We start from the raw sequence: 15736 nt of genomic DNA, 5'->3' as shown, positions 1-15736 counted from the left end.
TGCCACCCAGCTTTATGTAATCCGCAAACTTGGAGATGTTACATTTAATTCCCTCATCTAAATTAATATAGATGAGTTAATATTTATTGTAAATATCTGGGGTCCCAGCACCGAGCCTTGCGGCACCCCACTTGTCACTTCGTGTCATTCTGAAAAGGACCTGTTAATTCCTATTGTTTGCTTCCTGTCTGCCAACCAGTTCTCCATCCATGTCAACACCCTACCCCCAATACCATGTGTTCTAATTTTGCACAGTAATCTCTTGTGTGGGACCTTGTCAAACGCTTTTTGAAAGTCCAGATACACGACATCCACTGGCTCTCCCTTATCCATTCTACTTGTTACATCCTCAAAAAATTCCAAAAGATTCGTCAAGCATGATTTCCCCTTCATTAATCCATGCTGACTTTGACAGATCCTGTCACTGCTATCCAAATGCGCTGCTATATCATCTTTAACAATCGACGAAAGCATCTTCCCCACTACCGATGTAAGACTAACTGGTCTATAATTCCCTGTTTTCTCGCTCCCTCCTTTCTTAAAAAGTGTGGTTACATTGGATACCCTCCAGTCTACAGGAACTGATCCGGAGTTGAGAGAACATTGGAAAATGAACACCAATGCATCCACAATTTCTAGGGCCTCCTCCTTGAGTACCCAGGGATGCAGACCATTAGGCCCTGGGGATTTATCTTCCTTCAGTCCCAACAATTTACCTAACATCATTTCCTGACTAATGTGGATTCCCTTCAGTTCCTCCCTCCCACTAGATCCTCAGTCACCTGGTATTTCTGGGAGATTGCTTGTGTCTTCCTTAGTGAAGCCTGAACCAAAGTATTTGTTTAACTGTTCTGCCATTTCTTTGTGTCCCATTATAAATTCACCTGTCTCTGATTGTAAGAGACCTACATTTGTCTTCACTAATCTTTTCCCTTATACAGATGTAAAAAAGCTTTTAGAGTCAGTTTATAAATTCCCTGCAAGCTTTCTTTCATGCTCCCCCCCCCCCACCCCCCCCCCCCTCTTTGTTTAACCCCTTTGTCCTCCTCTGTTGAGTTCTAAATTTCTCCCAGTCCTCCAGTTTGCTGCTTCCTCTGCACGCTATCATCCATGGGGCCCATTGTACCGCTTCCAGCATCAATTTGTAGATTCCCATCTATGGCAGCTTTAAGTATGTTTGGCCATGGGAGAAGGGAGATAAGAAAAGTTTGTGGGAGGGCAGAAATAAGATTGAAGTGCAGTCGTGAGAAGATTAGGATGGAGAAGACATGAGCATATGGCTCAGACCTGGAGAGATAATATATTTAATCAAAGGGATTGAAGAAAGGACAACACAAAAATTCAGCATGGAATGGCAGTTTTGGGAGAGGAATATTAACCCTGGGATAGGTGTGAAATTGCACAAGAATAGGAACAGGATGAGAGGTATGTGAGGACAGAGATTAGGAATGGGGAGGACAGAGACAGGACAGGGACAGAGTATGAATCAAAGAGGAAAGAGAGGTAAATTGGATTTGGGGAAGAAAGAGAACAAGGATGAGGAACAAACACAGGATTGGGGTTGCGGGAGCAGAGGACAGGGAATCATGTTTGGTGGAAAGGACAATGGAATGGACATGGGGGGAAGAGTTCAGGCATCATAGTTGAGTTTGGAAAGGAGGGAGCATCAAAGATTCCCTATCCTCCAGTAGAACGAAAAATCACCTCTTCTCTGTCTTAAATAAAATGGTTAAATGGCATGATATCGGCTGGAGAATGAAAGGTTGGATGAAAGAAAGGAAAGATAAGGAAAGGTTAAGAATAAAGGGCCTGTCCCACTTTCACGACCTAATTCACGACCTCTGCCGAGTTTGCCCCTGGCTCATACTCGCAGTATGGTCGTCATGAGATCGTAGGAGGTCGTAGGAGGTCGTAGGTAGGTTGTGATGCTAATCGTAGGTACTCGTGGCATCAAGTAGGTCGGGGCGTTTTTTCAACGATGAAAAATGTCCACGAGCAAAAAAGGTTGTGAAAAAAGGCCCTTAAGGAGGCTGAGGTGTAAGGGAGAAGACAGAAGAGTTTCGACATTGCAAATTGCTGACCATGCATTATTGCACATTCAATACAACCAGACTGGCATCAGGCATCACACTCTTGACAGTGGTGCCTTCACATTTGTAGTGCCATGAGTTATTGATAGGTGCAGAACATGCTTAAATTGTGGGAGTTTGCATATGTTGTAGTTATATTCACATTTCTTTTGTAATAACTGTCTATAAGCAACCATTGAAATAGAGGATGTTCAATCTATCTATCTCCCACTGTATCTATCACCCGCAGAATTTGGTAACCTTTAGTCAGAAGGCTGTGGAGGCCAAGTCACTGGATATTTTTAAAGCAGAGATAGATAGATTCGTAATTAGTACGAGTGTCAGGGGTTACGGGTTGAAGGCAGGAGAATGGCATGCGGAGAGAAAGATAGATCAGCCATGATTGAATGGCGGAGTAGACCTGATGGGCTGAATGGCCTAATTCTGCTCCTATCACCTCTGACATCCTTTCCTGACTATTGTATTTGTAAGGTTCTCCCACCCTGTGGAACACCAAATTTGGTTTAGGTAAATGGGAGCTGAGTTATTTGCTTTATGCCTTTCTGGAGTCAATTTCTGAAGAAAATGGCCATATACACAACTGAACAGTCACCACCTGTAAAGTTCTTTCATTTGTAACTCCTGGCTACTTTTTTCTCTGAGATCACTTGAATACAGCTTCAGTTGTAATGATAAGGGAAGACATTAAGGATAAACTTGATGCAAGGAGTGCATTTTGCACATCGAGTACACTCCCCTTGTTGGTCCATTCATTTTAATTTTATATGCATATAATGTGATACAATCAGCCACGGCAAGAGCAACTCACATGATTATTATTGCTGATGGTACCATTAGCTATTGATTAATTAGTTTTGATGCAGAATGTAAGTTAGAATTCTACAGGTGTGACAACAAGTACAATAGCACTGTGTACAACAGAAAGTTTGAAGTACCTTGTTTACTCGGAACGGTTGGACTTTCGGTAGGGACTTGAGAGACAGTCAGCGTAGCCATTGGTGTCATCACTTGTTCAATCATATGTGGCAAAGAGCGAAATTCCGCCACGCTGAAGAGCAAACTGGGCTCACTCGCCACCTCCGTTAGCTGCTCTGTGTCTGCGTTCCCAGTTCGTATGGCAAAGATCGTTATAGCAGCTTGCTTCAGCGCATCGGCGGATGGTTTGATATGATCTCTGGATCTCCCAGCAGTGATGAGTATCAATAACTGGGGAACACCCTTGCCCTTCCTGCTACCTGAAGATTTGGTGAAGTGGTTTCTAAGGACATAATCCAATGCTGCCCCAGTGTTCAATGTTGTTCCTCCTCTTAATCGAAACCCTTCCACGTGTGACATGATCTCATCTTCTGAAGAGTAGGTGTTCAGGTAGAACTCAGTCTCTGCATAATTGCTGTACTGTACCAGACCAATCTGAACTCTGTCACTTCCAATGTCGAGGTTCTCGATTATGCTGGTGAGAAACTCGCGGACAAACTGAACGTTTGTGGCCCCAACGTTATCTGATCCATCGATAAGGAACACTATATCTCTCTTGTTTGCACCAGCTGGAATAAAGACACAATATCATTTATTGCGGGCAGTGTACAAGCAGTAGAGATGACAACAAGCCGTGGTCAATATTTCCACAAAAGTAGAAGACGTTCCACTTTCATCACAATCAACAATGCAATCACAAACTTCACTCATTTTCCAACGCGTCCTCTCCAAATAACTTACTCATCGCAAACAGGAAAATCATCCATGAATCAGCACCATTGTGCAATGCGATAGGACTTAATCATAGTTTAAATGGGGTCAAGGAAAGAGCGTTCACGTTGCGGCCTTGTTTCCACCAATCTTTCCATCGCTATACACAAGAAGCACAAGACAGACACCATTGTATGCAGATGCCGAGAAGTATGTTCAGCTCTGGCTGAACAACTTCTAATCTCGTGTGTGGACTCGCTAAGAAGAAGATAGTTTAAGTACTCTTTCCATTTTTCTTTCTATTTATGGGCATTCTCTTTCTTTCCTTTAATGGACATTCCTCTTTCCATTAATGGACATTCTTTGCAATCCTTGTGTCCAACAGAATGGCCCCAACAGGATTGGGCTGTTGCTGATGAGGTGCTGAGACCTCATTCTCCGATATGCTTTGATAGATGACAAAGCTGGAAGTCGGGCTTTGCCAATTTAAAAGCTAAATATAGTTTATCAGGTTTCTGACAAAAAAAAAGTGGCATTTAAAAATGATTGGCCCACCGAGTCCGCACCAACCAGCGATCCCCGCACACCAACATGATCCTACACACACCAGGGACAATTTGCACTGATACCAAGCCAATTAACCTACAAACCTGTATGTCTTTGGAGTGTGGGAGGTTTAAAAATGATTGGCATTCAAATAACAACATTTTTTAAAAACATTTTTTTAAGCATCGAAAAGCAAAATGTTAATTTAAGACATATAAATAAAGCAAGACAATAAACTAATGCAAAGTCTATATTTGAAAAACTTGCCCTCTCCTTTGCCTCCTAATCTGCAAATTTTTGATCTTCAATGAATTCCATAGGATCTCACATCCTATACTATAATCAGCTATGAGATTCAAGTGAAGTGTACCAGCGTAGTGCTGTGGAATTACTGCAGCTCTTGTCTCTCCGGCTGGATTCCACACAATGTCATCTATCAAATCCAGGCAGCTTGAAAGCACGTAGGCAGAAGACCCCAAGACCCATGCCCATTCCACACGAGTGTGGGGGCTATTACAAATGGACGTGCCGCAAAGCTCAGCTATGTATATTTTTAAATCAACAGCCTTAAAAACATGCCTGTCCGAATACAAACATTGATGTTGATTTGACATCTACATCCTGTCTCGTGTGTTAACCCATAGTTACTCTGATATGATTGGTAGCCCCGCCAACAGTCTGTCTTTTTTTAAATCTTTTTTTTATTTTTAGTGTGTGTTAAAAGTTTGTGTAAATGTTCTCAAGTTTGTTTTATGTGGGGGCAGGGGGTGGGGGTTGGGGGAAACTTTTTATCAGTTTCTTACCTTGCCGGAAATGCGATTATTATTCGGATCGCATTTCCGGTCGCTCTACGGCCTACCATGGATGGAGTTGGAGGCTTCCTCAGACTGACCTTGAGCCACACCACGGGGCGTGGACTTAACATCAGAGCCAATCCCTTGCCTGGGATTTTAAATCGGGACCTCGCAGTCTCGCGAGAGGCCGTGGATGTCGGGAGCTCCGACGATGCAGAGTTTCGATCAGCACCGACCTGGGTCCGATCGCCGGCGCGGGGGAGCTGACATCCACCAATGCAGGAGCTGATCGCCCCGATGCGGAGGGCCCAAACGCCGCCCGCTACGGGAGTCAAGATCGTCCCGTCAACGGAAGGCTCGAGGCCCTCGACCGTGAGAGAACAATGAAGGGAAAAGATTTGAACTTTTTTTAGCCTTCCATCACAGTGAAGAATGTGGAGGAGTCACTGTGGTGGATGTTTATGTTAATATGTGTTTTGCGTGTTCCGTTGCTTTTTATTTGTGTGACTGACTTGGCAAATGAAATTCCTCGTATGTTGCAAAACATACATGGCTAATAAAGTATTATTGTGATTGTGATAGTGATATGATGAATTTCACAGCTAACATTGATTCTTATCTTGGAATTTCTAACCATTTCTAATTCTATCTTGGAATTTCTAAGCTCTACATTTTGGAAAATATGACTTCCTGAAACAGCAAGATTGGCAGAACTTTTCATAAGTTCAAAAGTCAAAGGTGCAGAATTAAGCAGAACTACTCCGCCATTCAATCATGGCCGATCTATCTTTCCCTTTCAACCCCATTCTCCTGCCCATAACCTTTGTCACCCATACTAATCAAGAATCTGTGAATCACCACTTTAAAAATACCCAATGACTTTGCATCCACAGCTGTCTGTGGCAATGAATTCCACAGATTCACCACCCTCTGATGAAATAAATTCCTCCTCATCCCCTTTATAAAGGTATGTCCTTTTATTCTGAGGCTATGACCTCTGGTCCTACTCTCCCACTAGTGGAAACATCCTCTCCACATCTACTCATCCAGGCCTTTCCTTATTCGGTAAGATTTAATAAGGTACCCTCTCATCCTTCTAATCCCCAGCGGGTACAGGCCCTGTCCTGCTAAACGCTCATCATACAATAACCAAATCATCCATGAGGTAATTCTCGGTAACCTCCTCTGGACCCTCTCCAATGCCAGCACAGCCCTCCTCAGATATAGGGCCCAAAACTGCTCACAATACTCCAAATGCGATCTGACCAGTGCCTCAGCATTACAATAAGTGCTAACATTGCCTCTGCATTCTTCATTACTGATTCAACTTGCAAATTAACCTTTTGGGAATCCTCCTTAGTATATCCGATTTCCGAAACCTCTTCCCATTTAGAAAATAGTCTACACCTTTATTCCTACTACCAAGATGAATGACTGCACACTTTGCTACGCTGTATTCCATCTGCCACTCTCCCAGCATGTCCAGACTTCCTGCTCCCTCTACACTGCCTGCCCCTCCACCTATCTTTGTATCATCCTCAAACATAACCACAAAGTCTTCAATTCCCTCATCCAAATCATTTACATAAAACGTGAAGATTAGCGGCCCCAGCACCGACCACATTTGAACACCGTTAGTCACTTAATCTGAATTCTCTTTGCAGTACAGAGTCTGTTTTGGGAATCTGGTGTCATGCATCAGCAGAACTGAGTGTTGGTTCCTTGCTTATTCATTGTTTGAAGTTAATTCAATTTTAACCAATACGAGTAGATCATAGTGATGTTGAGTTGCGGCTATCACTAACAAAGCTCATTTTTACTGCTCGGATACACGGAAGACCGTAAGTGCTGGAATCCGGAATGAAAATTAAACTGCTGGAAGAACTCAGCAGCTCATGCAGCATCTGTGGAGGCAAACGGGATGTGACCACATTGTGGATCAAGGTCCTGCACCAAGTCTGCGGAGGGAGGAGGAAAGATGGCCAGTATATTGGAGGACAAGATAGGGAGGGATACCTGAGAGGATTTGAGGATTTGAGTATAGGAGCAAATATGTCGTTCTGCAGTTGTACAGGGGCCTGGTGAGACCACATCTGGGTTATTATGTGCCGTTTTGGTCTTCTAATTTAAGGAAGGACATCCTAGTTATTGAGGCAATACAGCATAGGTTCACGAGGTTAATCCTCGGGATGGTGGGACTGTCATATGAGGAAAGATTGGACAGACGGTGCTTGTACTCACTGGAATTTCGAAGGATGAGAGGGTATCTTATAGAAACGTATAGGCCATTCAGCCCATCAGGTCTACTCCACCATTCAATCATGGCTGATTGGGCACATGGTATTGGGGGTAGAAAGCTGACATGGATAGATAAGTGTTTGGCAGACAGGAAACAAAGAGTAGAGATTAACGAGTCCCTTTCAGAATGGCAGGCAGTGACTAGTGGGGTATCGCAAGGCTCGGTGCTGGGACCGCAGCTATTTACAATATACATCAATGATTTGGATAAAGGGATTCAAAGTAGCATTAGCAAATTTGCAGATGACACAAAGCTGGGTGGCAGTGTGAACTGTGAGGAGGATGCTATGAGTATGCAGGGTAACTTGGACAGGTTGGGAAGTGGGCAGATGTATGGCAGATGAAGTTTAATGCGGATAAATGTGAGGTTATCCACTTTCGTAGCAAAAACAGGAAGGCAGATTAATATGTAAATGGCGTCAAGTTGGGAAAAGGGGAAGTACAACGGGATCAAGGGATCCTTGTACATTAGTCTACGAAAGTAAGCATGCAGGTACAACAGGCAGTGAAGAAAGCGAATGGCATGTTGGCCTTTATAACGAGAGGAATCGAATACAGGAGCAAAGAGGCTCTTATAGAAGCATAGAAACATAGAAATTAGGTGCAGGAGTAGGCCATTCGGCCCTTCGAGCCTGCACCGCCATTCAATATGATCATGGCTGATCATCCAACTCAGTATCCCGTACCTGCCTTCTCTCCATACCCTCTGATCCCTTTAGCCACAAGGGCCACATCTAACTCCCTCTTAAATATAGCCAATGAACTGGCCTCAACTACCCTCTGAGGCAGAGAGTTCCAGAGATTCACCACTCTGTGTGAAAAAAGTTTTTCTCATCTCGGTTTTAAAGGATTTCCCCCTTATCCTTAAGCTGTGACCCCTTGTCCTGGACTTCCCCAACATCGGGAACAATCTTCCTGCATCTAGCCTGTCCAACCCCTTAAGAATTTTGTAAGTTTCTATAAGATCCCCTCTCAATCTCCTAAATTCTAGAGAGTATAAACCAAGTCTATCCAGTCTTTCTTCATAAGACAGTCCTGACATCCCAGGAATCAGTCTGGTAAACCTTCTCTGCACTCCCTCTATGGCAATAATGTCCTTCCTCAGATTTGGAGACCAAAACTGTACGCAATACTCCAGGTGTGGTCTCACCAAGACCCTGTACAACTGCAGTAGAACCTCCCTGCTCCTATACTCAAATCCTTTTGCTATGAAAGCTAACATACCATTCACTTTCTTCATTGTCTGCTGCACCTGCATGCCTACTTTCAATGACTGGTGTACCATGACACCCAGGTCTCGCTGCATCTCCCCTTTTCCTAATCTGCCACCATTTAGATAATAGTCTGCTTTCCTGTTTTTGCCACCAAGCAGTTATGCAGTTGTACAGAACCCTAGTGAAACCACACCTGGAGTATTGTATCCAGTTTTGGTCCCCTAATTTGAGGAAGGACATTCTTGCTATTGAGGAAGTGCAGCGTAGGTTCACAAGGTTAATTCCCTGGATGGCGGGACTCTCATATGCTGAGAGAATGGAGCAGCTGGGCTTGTACACTCTGGAGTTTAGAAGGATGAGAGGGCATCTCATTGAAACATATAAGATTATTAAGGGTTTGGACACGCTAGAGGCAGGAAACGTGTTCCCGATGTTAGGGGAGTCTTGAACCGGGGGCCACAGTTTAAGAATAAGGAGTAAGCCATTTAGATCGGAGATGAGTAAACACTTTTTCTCACACAGAGTGGTGAGTCTGTGGAATTCTCTGCCTCAGAGGGCGGTGGAGGCGGGTTCTCTGGATGCTTTCAAGAGAGCTAGATAGGGTTCTTAGAAATAGCGGAGTCAGGGGATATGGGGAGAAGGCAGGAGCGGGGTACTGATTGGGGATGTTCAGCCATGATCACATTGAATGATAGTGCTGGCTCGAAGGGCCTTGTAAACCTACGCTGCACTTCCTCAATGGTCTACTCCTGCACCTATTGTCTATTGTCTATTATCACAATGAATGGCCAGACCTATCGGATCCTCCTCTTTGACTCAAAGGTGTGCATCAATATAATGGAAGTACATGACAAACTCTTCCCCCTCACTTCGAAGAGAGAGGAGTTTGAGTTTAGTTTAGATTAGTTTAGTTTAGAGATACAGCGTGGAAACAGGCCTTTTGGCCAACTAATTTCGCACCGACCAGTGATCCCTGCACAATAACACTATCCTACACACACTATGGAAATTTTACATTCATACCTAGCCAATTAACCTACAAATCTGTACGTCTTTGGAGTGTGGGAAAAAACCGAAGATCTCTGAGAAAATCCATGCGGGTCACGGGGAGAACATACAAACTCTGCACATACAGCACCCGTAGTCAGGATTGAACCCGGACCTTTGTCGCTGTAAGGCAGTAAATCTACCGCTGCGTCGCCCACTATTCTTCCGGTTTACATCCCATGAACTATACAATATTCAACCACCCTTGTCCACTCAGTTCACTCCGAAGTGTTTTTGCAATCACAAGCCTGCTTTTATTGTCCTAATCCCATGTTACAGCCTGGTTCCAAATAACCTTTGGAGTCACTGTTTAATAATGCTCCATGTAGGTTGAAAATCAACACGTTACCTTACACTAAAGGGCCTGTCCCACTTGGGCGTCATTTGCGTGTCACGCAGGTGGCGCGCGAACATTTTGTGAATCCCAATATCCTGGGGCCCCGCGCGCGACCCCGCGTCACTGCCTACACCACCACGCCTTACCACGTGACAGGCGCACGTAATGCATGCCATGCGAGCATCACGTGCGCATCACGACACGCTCCTCGTGACGTGTAAATGATGGCGCGTAAATGACACGCAAATGCCGCCCAAGTGAGACAGGCCCTTAAGTTACCTGACAACATAAAAACGTTGATCAAATAAAAAATGTCATTAACGACATCAATGCCAGAAACACTAGAATTTTTTATCCAGCATTAAAACCTTGTGTAGAACTCCTTCGTGTCTAAGGACAACAAATACAAGTTGAAGAAGTTACACAACAAACACAGCAAATTAAGTGGGGTACCTGGTCTGATGGGAACTGTGGGCTGCTTGTGAGTGGTTTCTTGTGCAGCGGGCAGAGTTGACAATGATACCATCAGCTGATCTTGTACGTTGGATAGAGAGCGTAATTCCTCCACATTGTGGCTCAAACTGGGCTGGCTTGCGATCTCCTTCACCTGCGCTGGGTCTGTGTCCCGAGTTCCCACAACAACGACGGTGACAGCAGCTCGCTTCAGTGCATCTGCCGAGTGCCTGGGGTAATCCCTGGATCTTCCAGCCATGATCAGCACCAATATCTGAGGAACTCCTTCATCTTTCCTGCTTCCCGAGGATCTGCTGAAGTGATTCGTAAGGACGTAGTCCAGAGCTGCCCCTGTATTAAGTGGCATCCCACCCCTCTGTCTAAGCCTTTGCATGTGAGACACAATTTCATCTTCTGAAGAATAAGTGTTCAGATAGAATTCAGTCTCTGCATAATTGCTGTACTGCACCAGACCCACTTGTATTCCATCACGTCCAAGTCCAAGATTCCCCAGTATCCATGTGATGAAATCACGGACATGAAGAAAGTCTGTGTTCCGGACATTATCCGATGCATCAATGAGGAATACAATGTCTTTCTTGCCCAATAGTTTTGGCAAAACTGGAAAATAAAACCTAATGTTATCCATTAGCAGATGCAGTAGGTACAATAGTAGTAACACAGATGTATCAATGAGAAATACAATGTCTCTTTTCACTGCTTCTTCCACTACAAGTGAAACAAATATATATATAATGTCAGCTATATGGCTACAATAGTTCGCCATGTTGGTTGCAGTGGATTAGTTTAATAATTTGTTTCATAGTATTCATAAAATATATAGCAAAAAGCAGGCTATTCTGCTCAAATGTAAAACTGGTTATGGTCTCAGCATTGCTCTTCTAACTCTAATACACAGGCCTCTGTAATTTCCCTGCCACAGCAGTGAGGTTAAATCTTTCCCCACTCTCCTATCCCTCTTAATGCCCATCCAGAACTCATCCCGGCATTTTTCCTTCTCCATCAACTCAATTACCATTGAATTGACACCTCTTCCCAAGTTTGGAAATGTCACCATTTTGATGAGACCAGTTGGTTTAGTTTAGTTTATTGTCACGTGTACCCAGGTACAGTGAAAAGCTTTGTTGCGTGCTAACCAGTCAGCAGAAAGTCGATACAGGATTACAATCGAGCCATTTACAGCCTATAGATATATGATAAGGGAATAACGTTTAGTGCAAGGTAAAGCCAGAAAAGTCTGGTCAAGGATAGTCCGAGGGTCAAGGTAGATAGTAGTTCAGCACTGCTCTCTGGTTGTGGTAGGATGGTTCAGTTGCCTGACAACAGCTGGGAAGAAACTGTCCCTGAATCTGGAGGTGTGCGTTTTCACACTTCTGTACCTTTTGCCTGATGTGAGAGGGGAGAGGTGGGAGTGGCCAAGGTGCGACTCGTCCATGATTATGCTGCTGGCCTTGCCGAGGCAGCGTGAGGTATAAATGGAGTCAATAGAAGGGAGGTTGGTTTGTGTGATGGTCAGGGCTACGTCCACAATTTACTGCAATTTCTTGCGGTCTCGGATGGAGCTGTTCCCAAACCAAGCCGTGATGCATCCTGATAAAATGCTTTCTATGATGCATCTGTAGAGATTGGTGAGAGTTGTAGGGGACATGCCAAACATCCTAAGCCTCTAAGAAAGTACAGGCGTTGGTGTGCTGCATGGTGAGTGGTCAGTCTGAAGAAGGGTCTCGACCAGAAACATCACCCATCCCTTCTCTCCAGAGATGCTGCCTGTCCAGCTGAGTTACTCCAGCATTTTATGCCTAACTAGTGTAATGTTCTCTTGCCTTCGATACTTCAGGCATTTCCTCTGGCTACATTAAAAACTGTTTAATCATAGCCAGAGAATCACTTGTAATGCCCCCTGTTTGTCATGACCTGGTCATGTATATTGAGCCCCCTTTCGAATGTTTCCAATGCAATTGTAATTAAGGGGCTGTCCCACTTGGGCGACCGAATCCGCGAGTTCTGGTGAGTTTGCCCTCGACTCATACTCGCAGCATGGTCGATACGAGGTCGTAGGAGGTCTTCGTAACTCTCCTTCATGCTCGAGGGTGGTCTCCGCGTACTTGAGGCCTCAGCTAGTTTGCGGCGTGTTTTTCAACATGTTAAAAAATGCCCGCGAGTAAAAAAGGTCGCCATGGAAAAAATCAATACTTCTTTTACTCGTAGCTTTAGTCGTAGTAGGTCGGCAAGTTAGTCGTAGGTAATCGAGGGTAGTCAAAGGTAGTCATAGATAGTCTTCATCATAGTCAAAGGGAGGTCGAAGGAGATCGAAGGGAATTGTCTTCATTCTCCACTATTCGGTGTCCATTTCCCGGTTAGTCATAGCTGGTCGAAGCTGGTCTTCAACATAGTTGAAGGAGGTCGAAGGAGGTGTTCTACATAGTCGAAGGAGGTCTTCAACATGTCATTTTTTTAAACTCCTCTAAACTCGCCAATTAGGTCGCCCAAGTGGGACAGCCCCTTAATTACAATTGCATTGGAAACATTCGAAAGGGTGCTCAATATACATTTTGGCCCTTTATAATTCTCTCAGTAAAGCTTTGCTAAACCTTCAATGATTGCAGGTCTACAAGCATAGGTTCATTTGGTAAATGGACTTGGAGCATGGATTGCAATCAGCCAGGATGTGGGGGTTTAAAGGAGAAGTTGCTATGAAGTAAACACTTTGGATACAGGGCTTCTCCCTGGAGCCCGGTGCTGGAGATGCACTCTATGTGCTGGGGTCTACTTAGCCATGCCTGCTTTAAGCCTCACCACAACAGGCCTCTGCTTCATAACAAATGCTCATTCCTCTACCACTCGCAGGTGACATCTGCAGCCAGGGGCATGGAAGGTGTCGGTGCCAACTTGCCCGTGGGCAAAGCCACACATTTCTTTTGGTTCCACATAGTTCAGGTGAAGACTTTAATGGGGCAGGCAATAGAAAACAGCATGCTGGGTCTGCACGATGATATGCTAGGTGCATTTGTAGAGTTATGAAAAAGCTTGTGCTCAATGTCAGGGCTGTGGCACCAATGTTTCAAGACTTTGAGCAGATCTTTAGTCAGAGGATGATGAATCTGTGGAATGATTTGCCACAGGAGGCTGTGGAGGATGTCAATGATATTTTTAAGGCCAAGATAGATAGATTCTTGATTAATGCGGGTGTTAGGGGTTACATGGAGAAGGCAGGAAAATGGGGTTAGAAGGGAGAGATAGATCAGCCATGATTAAATGGTGAAGTAGACTTGATGGGCTGAATGGCCTAATTCTGCTCCTATTGCTTATGACCTTATGACCTTATGATCTTTGAGGCATTCCTTTCCAGCCTGGAAATTGTCTTGACTTCATGAACACAGTTTGGACCTGACCATGACATGATGCCGATTGACCAATATCGCAACTTCCATTGCAGCACCAGCTGCAACCACTTGAGCACAGCAGTGAAAGCTCAGACTGCTGCAATGCAAGGCCGGCTGGCTACCATGCAGCAGCAAGTGGATATCAGATGTTTAGAGTGATTTAATATTGGAATCCACTAACCTCGCCTCCATTAGATAATTAGGATAGTTGGAGTGTACCCCAGTGAAGTGCCATTATGTGAAGTGTTGTGGAGCACAAATCTGCCATCATCTTTCCAGAAGTCAGTATTTTTCCCCCACCATTGAAACTTCATCATCTACTGTATAGACAGTCGGCCCATGTGCCAAAATCTTACAGGGCGGCAGATAACATGGAACCTAGATGAGTATTTATCCTCTCTATGCCCCTTGGAATTTTACAAATCTCAGTAAGGGCACCTTCTATGCTCCACTGAGAACAATCACTCCCTATAGAATACTCTCCTTGTAATTAAAGCCCTTCATCTCAGATCTGACCATGAATCCCTTCTGCATGCATTCTAGCACCAAAATCTCATTTTAGTAGAGTGGGGACCAAAATCAAGCTTCATTTTAGATGAAAGATGCATAAATTGTTCAAATCAACATCTGCCGGATAATGTTTCTATTTATACAATGAACTTCCTTCATTCATTATTAGGAACATTACATATTTGTTAATTCAGTCAAGAAATGCTTACCTCAGTGATATTTTATAAATACATATTTCCACAGAAAAATTCAGTTTCTCAATGCCAGAAACGCTAGAATGTTTTATCCAGCACTACAACCTTGTGTAGAACTCCTTTGTGTTGAAGGAGTTACACAACAAACACAAGTTGAAGAAGTTACACAACAAACACAGCAGATTAAATGGGGTACCTGGTCTGATGGGAACAGTGGGCTGCTGGTGAGTGGTTTCTCGTGCAGCGGGCAGAGTTGACAATGATACCATCAGCTGATCTTGTACGTTGGGCAGAGAGCGGAATTCCTCCACATTGTGGCTCAAACTGGGCTGGCTTGCGATCTCCTTCACCTGCGCTGGGTCTGTGTCCCGAGTTCCCACAACAACGACGGTGACAGCAGCTCGCTTCAGTGCATCTGCCGAGTGCCTGGGGTAATCCCTGGATCTTCCAGCCATGATCAGCACCAATATCTGAGGAACTCCTTCGTCTTTCCTGCTTCCCGAGGATCTGCTGAAGTGATTCGTAAGGACGTAGTCCAGAGCTGCGCCTGTATTAAGTGGCATCCCACCCCTCTGTCTAAGCCTTTGCATGTGAGACACAATTTCATCTTCTGAAGAATAAGTGTTCAGATAGAATTCAGTCTCTGCATAATTGCTGTACTGCACCAGACCCACTTGTATTCCATCACGTCCAATTCCAAGATTCCCCAGTATCCATGTGATTAAATCACGGACATGAAGAAAGTCTGTGTTCCGGACATTATCCGATGCATCAATGAGGAATACAATGTCTTTCATGCCCAATAGTTTTGGCAAAACTGGAAAATATAACCTAATGTTAGCCATTAGCAGACGCAGTTGGTACAATAATAATAACACAACATCTCTACTGGAGAAAAGAAGCAACTCTTGTAATATGTTGTATCATGTTGTAATATGTTGTATCATTTTTCATACTTGTATTTAGACCGTAACGTACCCGCTTATTCAGCAACCAGTTCATAATTTAAATACTTACTCAATTTCATATCACTTTTATTTCTCTCCAGTTTTACTACTATGGATTTGACATCATAGAAACATAGAAACATGGAAAATAGGTGCAGGAGTAGGCCATTCGGCCCTTCGAGCCTGCACCGCCATTCGATATGATTATGGCTGATC

At 44.2% G+C, this 15736-nt stretch overlaps 1 protein-coding gene across 5 annotated transcripts in view; it reads right to left on the bottom strand.

Moving 5' to 3' along the window:
• The window catches only part of LOC116974989 (collagen alpha-3(VI) chain-like), a 101390-nt gene that overhangs the window by 66366 nt on the left and 19288 nt on the right, over positions 1–15736 (bottom strand). For 3 of the 5 annotated variants that reach the window (XM_033023630.1, XM_033023633.1, XM_033023631.1), the window contains exons 5-7: positions 14770–15390; positions 10466–11086; positions 3026–3634 (exon numbers count right to left, since the gene is read on the bottom strand). In XM_033023630.1, the coding sequence (XP_032879521.1) occupies positions 3026–3634; positions 10466–11086; positions 14770–15390 (1851 nt within the window). The remainder of the gene's footprint in view (positions 1–3025; positions 3635–10465; positions 11087–14769; positions 15391–15736) is intronic. The other 2 variants (XM_033023634.1, XM_033023635.1) reach the window with 2 other exon arrangements.

The sequence above is a fragment of the Amblyraja radiata genome, chromosome 7 (genome assembly GCF_010909765.2).
Source record: "Amblyraja radiata isolate CabotCenter1 chromosome 7, sAmbRad1.1.pri, whole genome shotgun sequence".
Lineage (NCBI taxonomy): Eukaryota > Metazoa > Chordata > Chondrichthyes > Rajiformes > Rajidae > Amblyraja > Amblyraja radiata.
The sequence above is the reverse complement of the archived record's forward strand: the minus strand, read 5'-3'. Positions and strand labels throughout refer to the sequence as shown.